Consider the following 16,822-nt stretch of genomic DNA (forward strand, 5'->3'; position numbering starts at 1 on the left):
GCCTTAATAAAACAACCACAGCACAAACAACGGACAGCCTTTAAAGCTTCCTAGCGGCGCTGCTGAGGCTGCACTGTTCGGTTTGAGCGACGAGCGCGGACTGAGGAGCGCCAGCGCCGAAGGAGCCTTATCTGTGTAGCCGACTCTGCTGGCCGTGGTGGATGGGCAGAGTGGACCCCAGCCTCGGCGCTGGCAACAAGCCAGCAACCATCCAGCAACCATCCAGCAAACAGCCAGCCAGCCAGCCAGCAGCCCCGCAGGCTAAATCCTCTGCATATACATTTGGTATACACCTGGCAGATTAGAAACCGCAGACTAAACACGAAGTGGGCCATGCGTGTCGCCCGTTATCTAAGATGGCAGGTTACAAAGAGATAGCGCTTGAGTGATGCTTTATTAGAACAAGCGCTGCCGTGCGTTACAGGAGACCTCCAGAGCAGTGGTTCTCAGATGGGGGTACGCGTACCCTAGGGGTACATTGGAGTACTGCAGGGGTAGAAATATAAATAATAGCATACTAGAATTTGTTGTTCAGCCTGAGCACGTTTCGAGTCTGAAAGCCAGACAACGGAAAAATCCAGAAAATGGGAGCCTGTGTATCGTCCCTCGTATCGCACGAAGAAGGGCGACATCTATCGGCGTAGCCAAATTTTGTCCGACCCCTGCTGACGAGGCAGAAACGCGCTTCATGCCGTTCTCGCTCCTCAACCAGCCGGTGCTTGTGCATAATTAGGAGAAGCGCAGCGTCTCAAGACGGCGTTCCTCCCTCCCCTGTCGCAGTTCGTCTCTCCACCCGCTGCTCCGCCCGCTGTTAAGTGGTCCATGCGTGTGTTGACTTACCCGGTGTCCCACAGGGAGTAGAATCGCCCGCTCCAGGGAGCAATGTAGCCTGGGGGTTCACAGGAGAAACACACACACACACACACACACACACACACACACACACACACACACACACACACACACACACACACACACGCTTAGCATATGGACGCTATCAGGAGGAGAGCAACACACAAACATGAAATAGGAATAGAAAATACACCAACCAAAAGGTAGCAGCAACAGACTGTACCTTTATGAAACCTACATTTGTACACACACAAAGCCACGTATCGCGTAGTTGTCTTTTCGTTACGCACTGGTGGAACATAAAGTTGCCTTGAAGCCTTTTAAATGCGTGTATGGATGATGAAAAGTGTGTGCAATGTGCCAAACGCCGATACCCAGAGCGAGACAGAGGGAATTGGAATTTGAGACAGAGAGAACAAAAGAGAGACACAGAGAGACACAGAGAGACACAGAGAGACACAGAGAGACACAGAGACAGACAGACAGACAGACAGACAGACAGACAGACAGACAGACAGACAGACAGACAGACAGACAGACAGACAGAGCGAGACAGAGCTAGGAAGAGACAGAGACAGAGCGAGGGAGCGACAGAGATCGGCGATGAGCTCTCCCTCTACCCTGGTGTCCGCCCGAAAATGGCCCCCAGAATGATTAATGAGACGTCAGAATCTAATCAGGGGCTCCTGGAAAGCAGAGGGGCCAACAGGTAACCGGGCGACTCAATAACTGTCAGTCCGGGATTAAGGGTTTACCTCAAATCAAAGGTAGCTTTCAGCCGTTCATTCAGGAGTTTTGTTTCTTGCTCAACACCGAGAGGGTGGTAACGACCTTGGTGTTGTAAGTGGATGATCACTGAACGTGTTGTGTACAAAGCACATGATCACTGAATCAGGATGAGGGCCGTTGGATTTTTCATTGAGAGCTTTAGGCCTTTTTCGATAAATTAAATACACTTTTCTCTGCATAACTGAAAATGTTTCGAGGTAGGAAACACATCTCAGTTTGTTGCTGTGAATGGAAGCTACCGTCTTTAAGGTACTCTGATGCAAAGAACACAAACCCAGCCAGCGCTATAATAGTAACATTAATATCGATACGTAATGATCAATATTGTTATGAATAAAAGACAAAGTCATCCTGAGCTTCATTACATTTAACAGGTCTTGGCTGGTGTGTTGGACACTACAGTATAGCAGTTACCAGAGGACAGACTCCAAGCGTCTGACTGGTGGTCTGAGTCGGTAAATAAAGGGTATCAACTCCATCTGCATCAGCAGCTCAACATGCTACAGCTCGAGATAACAGTCCAAATGGGCCCCCTGTTCCAGAGCACGATAAACCCCTGGGTTGCCCCAAATGCAGGGCATCCCTCAGCACCCAAGAACCTGGTCTTGAGGTTCTGAAGCGAAAGGCGGTGTGAGGATTTTATCCAAAGCGACCTACAACCATTCACACAACGACGGCGGAGTCAAGCACACACAGCGACAGCCAGACCGTCCCGATCAGTTAGGACGAGGCGTCTTGCCCAGGGACACCTCGACACTCGGCTAGGTGGAGCCGGGGATCGAACTAGCAACCTTCGGGTTACCAGTCAACCCGCTCTGCCTCCTGAGCCGCTGCCACTCCTAGTGTAGGTCTGTTTGTGCGCGGCGTACCTGTGTAGGTCAGGTAGATGACGGTCATGAACACCACGCCGGCGGCCATGGACACGCCTAGGAAGAAGAGGGTCTGGAACTCCTGCTTGGTCAGCCGGTCCTTCAGGTACTGCAGGAAGGCGTAGGCCTGCAGCAGCACGAAGACCCCTGGAGGGACACGGAGCAGGCTGGTCAAACATGCTATTGCTGCGCCGGGCTAATCACCAAGTATTGTGTTCGTTATATAACAGAAGGATAACTTGTTAGTAGTGATACAAGAACGCAGGTCGAGACGTTCAGATCCACTTTAACTCTGATTTACTAGCACCAGAAGAATGTCAGAAGTTACACCTAACAGGTGCAGTAGAGCGCCCCCCCTAAGGCACCGGAGTAACAATGCATACTGTAGACTACCCATCGCATGCACAACACGAAGGGATAACACATGGTATGACATCACGCAAGAAGGAAGCAATGGTAGGCAGAGGGGAACTGGGAGAGCTCTGTGGTTTTAGATTGTTGGACGTCTTACGGTCCTATCTACCAGTATGACTCATCAGTAGTGAACACGTATCTAGTGTTACAGTGTGACAGCTTAACATCTCAGTCGCTATGAGATGGTGAAGAAAGCAGAAGTGACGATGCATTTAGCTGAACATTTCACAAAAAGCAGAACGGTTTATTAAACTATTCATATCGTTGGAATGTGAATCTGTACAAATGGTGTGACCTCTAGTAGAGAACCCCCTGATTGGTTACTGACCTGCTGCCGCCATGTGTTCACTGGTCCTGATTGGCTGGAAGCCCACAAAGGGGATCTGCATGGAGAGTACCAGGCCAACGATGTAGAAAGTGCTGTAGGCTAGGAGGAGAGAAGGAGAGATGAATGCACGCACACACACACCCTTCAACATCACAAATAGAAGATCCCCCAGCCCTGTATGTGGCAGGACGTCAGGCATATTAGACACATGGATGAGTCCGACTGCGATGTTTTCACGCTTCTTCGGAATCTTGCCTTGAGCGTGTTTCAAAATGTGATAGAACGGCTGTGTTTGAACACACACACACACACACACACACACACACACACACACACACACACACACACACACACACACACACACACACACACACACACACACCACACACACACACACACAGACACACCTGTTGTCTTTAGACCATGAACGGAAGCATTAAAACAATAAGACGATTTTTTTGCACACCCATTTATTCGGCTCGTAGCAGATGGAATAGCGGGCGCGCTCTCTCTCCATCTACACGCGACTACTTTAATTACCGCAGAACAACTCCTCCGAGGACAGGCTGAACCACACCACAACAAATGCCAATGCTGAGGAAAAACTATAGGAGCCAGTCCTGCTTGAGAGTCAAGAAGGGATTTGCTGCTGAAAAACGGAAGCCAAAGCAATTCAAAACGTAAGGAAAAGGAAAGCCTGGGGACAAATGCCAGTATACAATGACCCTTCAGACCAGATTCAATTATCAGCTAAAGTAGGTGCCTGGCGCCCACTCACATGTGTTCTTATGTATGAGCTTGCACAATGCACATGCAGGCATGCATACATGTTCTTCAAATCCCGAAGCTGTCGCGCGGCGTGCGTGGCGAAACACTGGTGAAATCCCAGCCACTGCGTTAGGGATGGCAGTGTCAGACTGCGATATGAATGACTGCATTCCTTAAAGCTTCCACAGTCCCGTTCTAATTCCCTCATTCAGACACGCACACCGCCTCTCCGCCGAGACTACCCCACCAGCCTGAAAGGAGGCGTCGGGCGGGGGGGGGAACAGTTGCCAGCATCTCAGTGGCAGAGGGGAACACGTTTTTCGACTAGCAGTGTTCATATCACCAGGGGAGACGCTGAGAAAATGGATTAGCCTAGTTTATTCCTCACCCGAGCGCCCAAAACGCAGTATAAAAACGTTGCGCCTAAGACACAGAATTGAAGTTCAAACTAATATACAGAGGTCCCGTTAGCAAACAAAATCCGAGAGGCAATACCCAGGTACCTTGGGTTGGGTTTAATGGTCTCCATTAACGAGGAAGGAACCACTGATATAAAGCTACGCGTTGGGACATTAAAAGCCCATTGGTGGGCATAATGGGGTGGTGTTTGTGCAGCGGCAGAACCCTTTAACAGAGCTCTTAGGGATGTCCTCTTAATGGGCACCACTGGTGCGCGTCAAGAGCACTTTGAGTAATGGACTGGACACACACAGGCTATTTAATCCGGCCACATTATCCCAATGTTTGCGACGAATTTCGTTTCTTTGTCGAGTCAAGAAATTCTGTGGTTTTTTTAAATTGTAATGCGTCAAACAATGAAGTGTTCCCCTCATTGTTAGTTCGATATATAATCACCTTAACAGCCTGATGGAGGAGAGTGGGAGAAGAGGAGAGGCGATAAGCACTTTCTTAATTTCAACCCTTTCGCTCATCACAATTAACAAAGACCGTTTTTTTCACCCTGACCGAGTCTCTGTGGTATTTCGGCACGGACTTTGCAAGCAGGGATGATAATATCCATTCATCCCACACGCAATCTCTCTCTGATCTCTCTCTCACACACACACACTCTAGGGGTACCAACGTGTACTCGAGTAAACCGCAATCATCAGGCGTATCCTACACGCTTACAAAAGTATTGAATCAAAAATAATTGTGCAGTTACTCCTCCGAAATCGCACAACCACACCTCATGTTGTGTGCGTCGTGTCTGTGAGGAACCTTACCGATGTAAACTCTCTTGCTGTAGCGTTGCATAAGCAGCAGTACAAAGACGTGGAGAGGGATGAGGTTGATGATGAACACGTATCCTCCCCACGCCGACACCTGCAAAACAAACAGGCACACGCAAAGTTATCGTCCCGAGCCTTTCAACTAATGTCAAGGTTTGCCGTGCGAGACTCATGTGGTGGAGGCACTGTAGGCGTCAGCTTGATTCGGTTACAGTGGTGGAGCCAGAGCCACGGTGTAGGTGGTATTAAGAGGCACGGGTTGTGAATTAAATCAAAAGGAAGAGAGAAGCGTAATTCAAGGGAAGGCGTCGTTAAAGGGTGCCTATCCTTGTCCGATTGCAGTATGAGCTGACGCCGCTGTCATAATGGCTCTATCGGACGGGGGTCTGGGTGTAAAAGCCTGTTAAAAAGCCTCCACATTGCATTGGCAGGGTTTTTTTTGTTGGCTTTCTTGCGGCGCTGTGTATAAAGTGGTGACAAGCCTGTGTGACTAGCGTGTGTGCCTGTGTGTCCGTCTGTCTGTCTAGTGCTCCGGACCAGACAGACGCGCGGGTGCGTGTGTGCCTGACTGCCTGTCTTGAGTGTGCCTGTGTGTCTCGGTGCGTGTGCGCGTCCTTACCATGTAGAAGTAGGAGAGGCAGCATCCGATGGCCCAGAACACCGAGCCCGTCTTCACCGACTTGACCTGCGGGTCAGAGGGCGAGGCTGCGGTGAGAGGTGGCAGACAGCAACAAACAAACCGGCGGTTTGACAGACACTAGGCCAGAGGGCGAGGGGTCCGACACAAACGGCTTCCGGCCGAGACTTTCCCTCGGTGTGCCTGTTAACCGTGCATGCACCCTGCGTGGACCACCCCGCCTTAGAGGAGGGCATGGTGGGGTTTGGGTGGGCTTGGAGAGGAGCAGGAGACCCCAAACCATTGCACTCCTGATCAGTGGGGATCCCCCACTCTGCGATCCTTCTCCAGATTTCTTCCTTGTTGATTAAGGGAGTTTTTTCTTACCCTCTAGAGGGCTAGGGTCAGGGGGGGGTGGCTCATAAATGTATGGCCTGTTAAGAATGTACCTGTGAACAAGGGCTATACAAATAAAATTGGTTTGAAGTTTACCATTCACTCGAGCTCAGTTTCAAATCTCCTCACATAATAAAAGATGTGTGTGATAAACGACGACTGCTGTAGACGACAAAAGGCGGCGTTGTGCTCCAGCCCGGCGGAAACGTTAGTGCGTTCGAACAAATGCCGTTAAATAACCTTGGCATTCATTACAATAAAGCCCCCACTGTGCGCTTGAGTGTCAGTAGTTGACGGTGTCAAAGAAGAGCAGACACCGACAATTCAGTTGGATTGGTATGAACCTGTACATTTCTGCAAGCAGGCTCATCATTCACGTTTTTGTCAGCGCTTGTTGCTAAGGAACAGTCACAGAAGCCTTTGTTGGAGACACAGACTTGTCTGGCTGAATGCACACACATTGTGTGATGGTGCGAGTGTGTGTCGATTATTTCCCAAGAAATACTCCCTGCCCTTCCATTAAATAATATTTAACGGCAGCCACTACAAATTGGCATTTTCTTTGAGCACTTTGTGGGTGGGCAGAAGCCCATAGCTTAATATCTTTGTGCGTGGGAGCGTACGGGTGAGAGGTGTGCGTCTCTAAATCTTGTTAGGCTACACTGCATCCACTCAAGCACCGGGCGGTTTAACAACCTGCGGAAGGACGTCCCAACTTGTCAAACGTACACCTTTTCCCCATTAAATCACAAAAGTACAGCCGCCGAATGTCCTGAGGAAATGGGAGTTCACCGAGCATTACATTAGCCCCTGACAGAGAACGCCACGGTACAACGAAGAGGAAAAAATATATACGAATTCAACGTCAAATAGGAAATTGCCACATTCTTCCCGAGCCGGGTAATTGCCGGGAGAACATCGGCAGTAAGTGGCCCGGGTGAGTGAGACGGGGCGCCGATGTCATACGGAGACACTCTGGAGACCCGCAGCCCCCCCCGGCTGGGTCCGGACGGGGGGGGGGGGGGACGTTATCGTCTTCAACCCGTAACTCTTTCGACCGGGAGACACTCAGAGACACTCAGAGGGGCCCTCGCAATCAATGGGGCTGCAGAGGGGGGTTGGGGAGCCCCCCGCCAGCAAGCATGTCAGGGTGATAGCGGTTCAGTTGAGTCACGGTACGGTTAGTTTCACTGTTTTCGGTCATTGTCTTCGGTACGGTTAAGCCTCCCTCACACACACACACACACACACACACACACACACACACACACACACACACACACACACACACACACACACACACACACACACACACACACACACACACACACACACACACACGGTACAAACACTGCACACACATGGTACAAACGTGCGAGCGCGCACGGTCGACCTACCCAGAGGTAGTAGGTGAACTGCAGGGCGAAGATGGCGATGCCCTCGTTGTCGAAGGAGCCGGCCACCGAGCGGGAGATGTAGCCGGGCACGATGGCGATGAAGCAGGCGGCCAGCAGGCCGGCGCCCTGGCTCCACAGCTCCTTGGTCAGCAGGTAGGTGGAGATGGCGGTGAGGCCGCTGAACACGGGCGCCAGGAACACGCACACGTCCCGGATGTGCACCGTGATGTTGAGCAGGTTGAGGACGTAGTGGATGAGGCCCGCCGTCACCATGAGGCCCGGGTACACCTGGGAGGGAGGGAGGGAGGGAGGGATAGGGGGGGAGATAGGGAGAGGGGAGTGAGCCACTGTATGTCGTTGCCTCTTGACATTTGGCTAAGCCGTTCATGACTGAACACTATTGTTATTTCAGCATTGCATTTTGGTATTTTTTGTATTATCTGCAAAACCCATTCGTGAGGATTTAGGGCGATTGTGACTGACTGGCTGAGAGGAGTGACTGGTCAGTCAGTTCACGTGTGTTTGTGCTTCAGCGTTCCCCGGTACACCATCCCACATGTTTCACAGTGCATAGCTTTCCAAGCCCGTTATGCAAGACCCGACAGGACAAATGTGTTTGCAGAGCTTTAATCAGAGCAGCCCTCTCCAGGGGACTCTTCAGGCTGATGTCCCCTTGAAAACACCTCGTTGACAGGGGACCTCCAGTCTATAACCAGACATGACGCCGCATTCCTGCACGATGTGCCGGAATAGATAATGACCAAAATCGGCAGACAAAAATGAATAAAATGTATTAATAAAAATGATGATAACAAAAGAGTGGCTTGCTTGCAACCACTCTAATGAAATAACGTCAATGAAAGGCTTTCGATTGGGGCGCTGGGTTAACAAACAAAGTTTGTAGACGTTTTCCCACGTTCAACTCTTGGGGGGGAATGAGCTGGCCCGGTCCGCCTACACGCGCCCTTCACCCAAGGTCGCGGCCCCGGGTCTAACGGCAGGATATAAAAGCAGCCCGGGGAGGGGAGACCAGCGCCAGAAGGGATGAGCGGTGGGGGTAACGTCCTGTTAAAGTGACCCTGCCCGTTGGGTCTCCCCGTTGAGGCTGCATGAAGACAGAGCTACTCTGTGTCGGGAGGGGGCCCCTGTGAGTGCCACTAAGGGGGCCCCAGCGCGGTCCCGCTGCTGCAGAGGCGTTTAGCCAAGGCTACGTGCCCGCCTGCTGATAGGGGAATGTTCTGCTCTGCCGCCCGGATGAGGATGAACACTCCGAGGAGGAGTCGCACAGACAAGTCGATTTGCAGCTCAAGAGATTTAATGCGATATCGGGTGCAGCCAGGAGCCTTGTGCCAGGAGGGCAGGATTGAACACTATCCTGTTCCTACACCAGGTTCATTTATAAGGGAAATGAAGGAACGCCGCAAACCTGTGATTGAGGTTTCTGCCGTGTCTACTGAGTGGCTTAGATTAGAATGTAATTATACTTAACGCCAATACTCGAGTTGCGTCTCATAAGGTAGCCACATGCTAAAATGTAGTTATACTTAGCTCACTTAATGTATGCAACATGGTAAACCCTAATCATAACAAGGACATGAGTGAGCTCTGTCATAAGCAAAACACACGGAGAAAGTAACATTTTCTTACCAAGAAATACAGCATGAACTGATTTACGGTTAATATATTAGATGGGTGAGTGGGTGTGAGTGTTTAATAAAGAGGTAGCGTGAGGCTGACGTTTTTTGTCTGCTTTATAATGACTTCAGAACAAGGAGAAAAGTTTCGCTTTAAAAGACACACACACACACGGAAATGAACATCTCCCACCAGATAGATAGATTTGGCCCTGGCACAATGTCAGGGTGACGTATGAAAGCAAACACTAGATTCTTCCACTCCCACAGGTAAAAAGACAAAAAGCTAAAAGTGAATTTTGGCTCTGCACACACACACACGGTACAGACACTACACACACACACTGCACCCGCAACTCACCGTGCCCCCTACTATTCTGCCCAGGGGGTACCAGGCTCTTTCGTCAAACCAGTTCAGGAACTCGTAGAAACCATTGGTGGTGAGGTGGTGGGTTGACCTGTAGTTGAACCTGCGAAAACACAAGTAGAGAGGGTGAGCATTACAGTGGAGCGCGCGGCGCGCACACACACACACACACACACACACACACACACACACACACACACACACACACACACACACACACACACACACACACACACACACACACACACACACACACACACACACCCACTTTTTTTCGCATGAGAAGTAATTGCTTCTAAACCGTGAGGGCATTTTAATGTGTTTATAATAACACCGTTATCCCAGGGAGCTAGTCCGTGTTGGCTGATGACCAACAGTGCTATACCTCCTAACAGGCGTCTTAGGAGTTTTCCCTTAATGACTAGGTCTGTTTCCCTCAAAAATGAAATATTGATTGGCCCAGCGGTATTCCTCTAACGGCCAACTGAATATTATAAAAATGATATTAATGTCGTAGAAATGCATTAACGAAAAAGAAAAAAAAGAGAAACTGGATAACTGCATTCATATTCACAAGCTTAATTAGGACAAGAGACACCATGGATACAATATAAATAAGCCTCTTTGGATTACAGAACATTCATCTCAAGTGGCTATTGAGATAAAATTTACATTCACTGGAACTTCTGCACCAAAGTATATGAAGACGGCAAAGTAGTTTAAAGAATCGACAACAAAGGCAAATCGAAATTCACAGAAGAGCCAAGAGGAGTATGTGCCAGTACACACCATAGTTTGAAGTTAGAGGAACAGAGGAAATAACAAGATGACAATTTATTGAAATTACTGATTCCCACCAACACACAGCGGGAGAAAGACAAACACTGACAAGGAGGGAGAGACAGTTAGGGAAGCCGATTGGCTTCCCCAAGGCCCTGTAAAGCGCTTACACTGAACACTGCTGTCCACCGAGGGCTCTAGCGCTGGTGCAGAATCTCTGTGACCTCGCTACCAACAGCAGGTGTGCTCAGAGAGCGCCAATACCAGAGCCACGGTATCGGTGAGCGGGCAGCTGCCAGCAGGAAGCTCCTGGCTCGGGCTAGCCTCCCTGGCTGGGGCCACGCTGGCCAGCCAGCAAAGAGGGAAGGGTTCGACAACAGGTTGAAGGGTAACGACGTTATCGGGTGGGCGAGGTGGCCGTCGGAAGTGCGGTTAGGGAAATTACTTGGGTCACGTTTGAGACCAACCAATTTAATTTGGGGAGGGATGATTACTCGGTGACGAGGGAAGTGAGTCTTTAACCGAAGCCATTATGATATTTACAGCGGCGAGGCGTTGGAAGCACACAGGGTGTGTAGGGGGGTGGAGGACACAATTGCGCGGAACGTCGCTGATGAGAATCGTGGAGGAGACTGGGGAGGGGTGATGGCTGGACGGCAGTTTGGATCTTATTGGCTAAGCAGACTATTCAAGGGGCAGACGAGTGGAGGTTGCACATTGGTATTTAGTATCGAGATCTAGCTGTGATGACATACCCCTCGTGATATTTTCAGTTTCCGCCGCTTTGTTCAAAGTTATTTGTAACTTTTCCATCATTTGTTGAATTCTGATGCCTTGGGGCCTGATCAAATTATTTTTCAATAGCTTAAAATGATGAGCGTTCCCAACCCAATCTATTTCGTGTCTGAATCAATTTTGTCTTGCGGACAGCAAAATGTGTCAAAATCACATGGCTGCACTGATGGAAAATAAAGTATATATTTTCATCAGTAGGTCGATAGAATTGCTGCCACAGTGATTAAGCAGCCCTTTATTAATCGCTGCTTTGGCCCTTTGTCCGGGGCAGACATGTCACTGAACGTAGTGTTCTCTTGCTCAAAACAGCTGTTAGGCTATGTAATTATATTGTCTGGACACACCATTATTGCACTCGTGTTGCCAACTCACCATAATGGCTTTTGTGCATTAGCTTTGACACAACTGGGTTAGATGAATGTCATTTGATTTCGAATTTTGTAAGCATAGCCTTCACTTTTCACCTTATGGGCAGCAAATGGCTCAGGAGGTAGGGCAGGTTAGCTGGTAACCAGAAGGTTGCTATTTCGATCCCCGTCTCCTACTAGCTGAGAGCCGAGGCGTCCCTGAGCAAGAAGCCTCGATCTAACTGCTGCCGACGAACTGACTGTCACCTTGCGTAGTTGACACCGCCATCGGTGGGTGAATGTGCGTATGAATGGTTGAATGTTAGGCAATATTTTAAATCGCTATGAGTAGCCACTGGATAGTGTGTATGTATATATATATATATATATGTGCCATTTACCCTTGGTTTGTAGCAATTGTGATGAATAAGCCTCCGCCTAGCCTCGTCTACAATTAGGCTAGCTTAAGTACAACCGTCCAGTGCTTACCCTGTTGTCTAGTAATCCTGTATCCAGACCTCTAGTCTTCAGCACAAAGTATTAAAGAAATAACCTCAACGCATAGGTAGGTTGTCTTTTCAAAATAAAAGTATAGGCTTTTCCTCTTGGTCTCGCACAACTTCTGCTTTAGCCATTTGAGGTAGGAAATATTGGAGTGACCCACTCACCAGAAGGAGCTCTCAGGGCTCTGATGGGTAGCTGAAGTACAACACAAGAACTCCTGCTGTTTTATGCACAGGTTGAGAGTACCGTACTAGTTGGGCTGAATCTGAGTAGGGAGCCGTTCAAAAGCTGCTGAAACATTAATGCGCTGATGATGATAGGAAATCTAGCTTATGCACCCCACTTTTACCTGTTTGGCTGAGCTCTTGTCCTGAGAAGGTGTTTTTTGGGGGGGCGTTTGCTGACAAAGTGTGCAATACAACTCTAGCGGCCCGGTCCACCGTAATAGCGCAATAGTCATGGTTTTGTTCCATTCAACACAGTTAACAGTTTCAATTCAACAAATTGATAGTGGTGGTGGTCAACTTTCAATTGAAACCATTAATCAATGTTATTCTTTTCTTGGCACTTATATTTCCCTGTTGTTGTCTTTTGACTCATTAAATATTCAAGGCTCGTTCTACAACTTGAAATTCGATTAAAAATTGGAAATTGTTTTTATATCTTCCCGGTCCCACCATTTCCTCCAGAGTACACCTGTCTACCTGTTGACAAGGAGTCCTGCCTCCTGTTGTGTTGTCAGTCTGCCTGTAAAAACGACTCTTTCTTCCACACAGGTTATCCATCAGTGAGACAACAGTGTTGAAAAAGAGAACTTCCAACAGTCAAGTTATATCAAAACACATTTTGAAAACGCCACTTTTTTTTACTTTGTGGCGCACAATGATTTATTCTCCCCCAAAATACAAAAGGTATAAGAGGAAGATAAGAAGAAATGTATATAAATCCTAACACACACACACACACACACACACACACACACACACACACACACACACACACACACACACACACACACACACACACACACACACACACACACACACACACACACACAGTGAGAGGGCAGCCCTGGCACCCAGCTGAGAGGCAGAAACACACAGCAGGTCCACTCACACTGAATTGATGACAGGGGATGCAGAAAGGTGGAAAACACACACAAACAAGGTTCACACACACACTTTGGCTTGACAAGGTGTCATACGCACACACCCATTTGGACACACACAAACAGAAAAACAGAAAACAACATTTGGACGGCTGTGTGTGAAGCTTGAGAGAGACAAAGAGAAAACGCACTGGTGCGCACTGCGCACCAATGAATGCTAGGGCAGCCGTATGTTCCCACAATACCACAGTCATACTACAGCGGTTAGTATAAACCCTTTATTAATCTCAACTTCCATCCAGAATTACTTTTCACCCACACAGGAATTGTGTTTTCAATCACAGGCAAATATCAATAGGTCTGCCACCACCCGCCCTCCCTTGTCAAGACCTCCCTTCCTCCGTACGTCTGTCACTCGCCCTCCAATCTCCGCCTCCCCACTACTGATTTAAGCTTCTTAGACCGGGCTGGGAGGAGGAAAGAAATTCAACACGGAGAGCCGATTCCAGGTCGACTCGCACTTCCGTAGGCAGTGCAGAACAGAATTACAGTACATATAACAATTCATGCAAGCATCTGTTTACTTGTTCCTGCAACATTTGTATCGTGAGGAGGACCTCATTGGTGTTATTGTAAGTGGAAGCAATACGTGAACTGTCCTACAAGGGGCGCACCTTGAGTTTTTGGCACGTCAATTAAAAAAAAACTATAATGGACACCGACAGACAGCAAAACAATATAAAATTGCAAAAAACTAAAAAGGTATAGAATATCGTATAGAAATATTAAGAGGATCGCTATCTTTATGTAATCACAATATAAATCGTATAAGCACAAAAATAATTACTTGGTCCGTGCCGAATCAATAATGCGCTACATGTCAGAAATGTGTGTGAAAACAAACTCAGGACCAAATGTAAGGAATGAACCGTTTGCAGTTTGTATGCAAAACGAACCAAAGACTGACTCTAGCCATCTGTGTGTCAGCTTGTAGCGGGCTTACTAGAGACGGAATCCGTAAGATCTTACAATAACGTTGGTTAAATATTAAGCCTGCCAGCGCACACAATACAGCTGTCGAGCAGCTTCGGGTGTGAAATGCATAATAAAAAGGATTGTTTTCAACATTCATGGGCTTGCCGTGGTGAGTGTCTGTGGAAATACGGAATATCAAGGTAAGAGTATAATAAAAGGAAATTGTTAGACGACATATTGTCCTGACGTTTGCCAGGCGGATTACTGCCTGTGGGGAAGATGGGAGCACATTCAAGGTCTGTATGGGTCTGGTATGACACTGGCATCGGCTTCAGTGTCTGCCTGACCAGTGCAGTCGTGTGGCAGCCTTACTTCAGGGCGCTGAATAGTAAACGAAAGGGAAATTAAATGAGGAAGCCGGGGTGGTCAAGAGGGAAGTAATACATGTTTCTCCCCCAAACCACAATCATGGCTGCACTCCGCAGTGGCTACATTTCCTTTTGTCATGATGAAGCATCGTTTTACAGGGCCTGACGAGTCGATAGAAAGGGCTAGGGCAATGCCGGACTAAGAACCAAGAACTCAACTGACTGGTTGACTGAGAGCATACACCCTGACTATCCGTCCACCCCAGCTGTAATCCTTTGTGGTTCAAATGTGGTGTTACATCTTAACCATTTATACATTTTGGTTCTACATTGAATACTTGATATTAATAGATGAAATAAATACGAATTAACCGATTTGATACACGCTCTGAAACTCCACAAGTAGACTCAACTCGTTTTCTTTTGCGTGTGCAAAATATTTCTGGAATTGTTCCCACCAATTCACCAACAGCAAAAAACGGTTTTATTATGTACTTTATGCAGTCTAGGTTACACCCACACCGGAGCAGTTTTAACAAGCTTTTTACTGTTATGGAGCTGGTGGGAAAACTGTGAATATAATCGTACATCCAGTGCAGACATTTTTATACACGAGACCAATCTGGTTAATTGCGTTTTTGGTAAGGCTGCTTTTTAGTGCAGGGTACTTCTTCACTCGCCTATTTTGGAGAAATCTTGACCAAACGATGGCTCTGTGGAGAGATGAGAGACGAAGTCCCGTCTCCTCAGATTGTAAACACCAGACACACGTGACTCATAACCGTTATTGCGTCTCAGTTCCCCGCGTCAGATCTTATTATTATTCTGTGTGTAGTAGTGTGAATATCTGTTGGATATCAAATTTCTTTGTTCCTTAAAAACAACTTTCCAACTACACAAGCTGCTATCGAGAGACGTGATTCTTTAATTACACAACCACGCACCCATCTCATTTCACTTTCAGTGTGGATGTCGAAGTGTTGTTGTTGCAAAACTTGTTGAATGCGGGGGGAACTCCGCCTACTCTGGCCGGGCCAGCCCGCAAACGTTGGGCGAACAAACACGTTTTAGTTTCAACAACGATTAAACCAGGGGAGACTAGAGCAACAATGTAAGAACCCAGCCTATCATAACAGAAATTAGGGGTAAGTAGCCCCACCAGACTTGTATTTTAGTTTGGCAGATCTTCGCCCTGGGACGGAGAGGAGGGCGGTTGGAGAGGAGGGCGTTGGGAGAGGGTTGGCGGAGCCAAGAGATGATAGGAAAACAGGTGAGGAGCTAGAAGCTCGGCTGGCGAGTGTATTGAGGGAGACTGGTTAAAGAACCGCCACGCCACCAATCGGGTATTGTCTGGATGAAAGGGTCACATTAGAGTGAATCGAGCTCTTGTCCCCAAAGCAACCAGGAAGCGATCACAGTCCAAGAATCCTTGCTCCACTTTTCACACGTCAGCATTTCAGCCAAGGTGCTAAAAAATATTTTGAAAGAAAATAAATATTCAGATTGAGATCACAGAGAAACCAAATGAGAGAGAATAAGAAAAAAGTGAAGATCTGGATTTACACATCTCAGCTTGTGTTTGCTTTGCTGAGTGAATATAAATAAATAAAATGAGAGAGAGAGAGAGAGAGAGAGAGAGAGAGAGAGAGAGAGAGAGAGAGAGAGAGAGAGAGAGAGAGAGAGAGAGAGAGAGAGAGAGAGAGAGCCCGGCACAGCTGACGCAACTCCACGCAAAACCTTTATTAAATCTGTTACATACGCCTCCTGGAATTCCTCTAAACTCTGGCAAGAAGCAGGCATGTGACAGGCACGACGCGAGGATCACTGCTCCCGAGTATAACCATCTTATTAAAACAGGCAGCACCCAGGGGTGGGCTGAGGTCCAAGCAGCCAACCTGCCTCTCCAGGGACCCACTTCCCATGGCAAGGTGTTTTTTTTTTCCCTGGACGTGTTCTCGTTTCCCACCAGCCAACAGCTTTTTACCACAGATTGTAAACGAGATCGGAAATCATATTATTAATCGCACGCACGCATGCACACGTGCGCACGCACACGCACACGCGCGCACACACACACACACACACACCGAGGGATTTGAGTAAATTACCACAGAACAGCCCAACACATTCATTCTCTAAATTGCCGACAGCAGGTGGGCCGTGGCGATTACTTAACCACAGGCGCCTACACTTTCTTGGATTGGTCCCCCAACTTCAGACAGACTGTATCGTACATCATTTTCAAAAACAGGGGCCCCCCCGTTGTGTTTGTGCTCCATTTTG

At 48.1% G+C, this 16,822-nt stretch overlaps 1 protein-coding gene across 1 annotated transcript in view; it reads right to left on the bottom strand.

Annotated features, from left to right (window-relative positions):
• Positions 1-16,822, bottom strand: part of LOC115553491 (dolichyl-diphosphooligosaccharide--protein glycosyltransferase subunit STT3B-like) — a 46,649-nt gene that overhangs the window by 14,155 nt on the left and 15,672 nt on the right. Inside the window, 7 exon segments of the mRNA XM_030369796.1 lie at positions 841-889; positions 2,511-2,657; positions 3,253-3,351; positions 5,247-5,346; positions 5,872-5,937; positions 7,662-7,949; positions 9,657-9,765. Coding sequence (XP_030225656.1) covers positions 841-889; positions 2,511-2,657; positions 3,253-3,351; positions 5,247-5,346; positions 5,872-5,937; positions 7,662-7,949; positions 9,657-9,765 — 858 coding nt within the window.

This window comes from Gadus morhua, chromosome 11 (genome assembly GCF_902167405.1).
Source record: "Gadus morhua chromosome 11, gadMor3.0, whole genome shotgun sequence".
NCBI classification, from domain to species: domain Eukaryota; kingdom Metazoa; phylum Chordata; class Actinopteri; order Gadiformes; family Gadidae; genus Gadus; species Gadus morhua.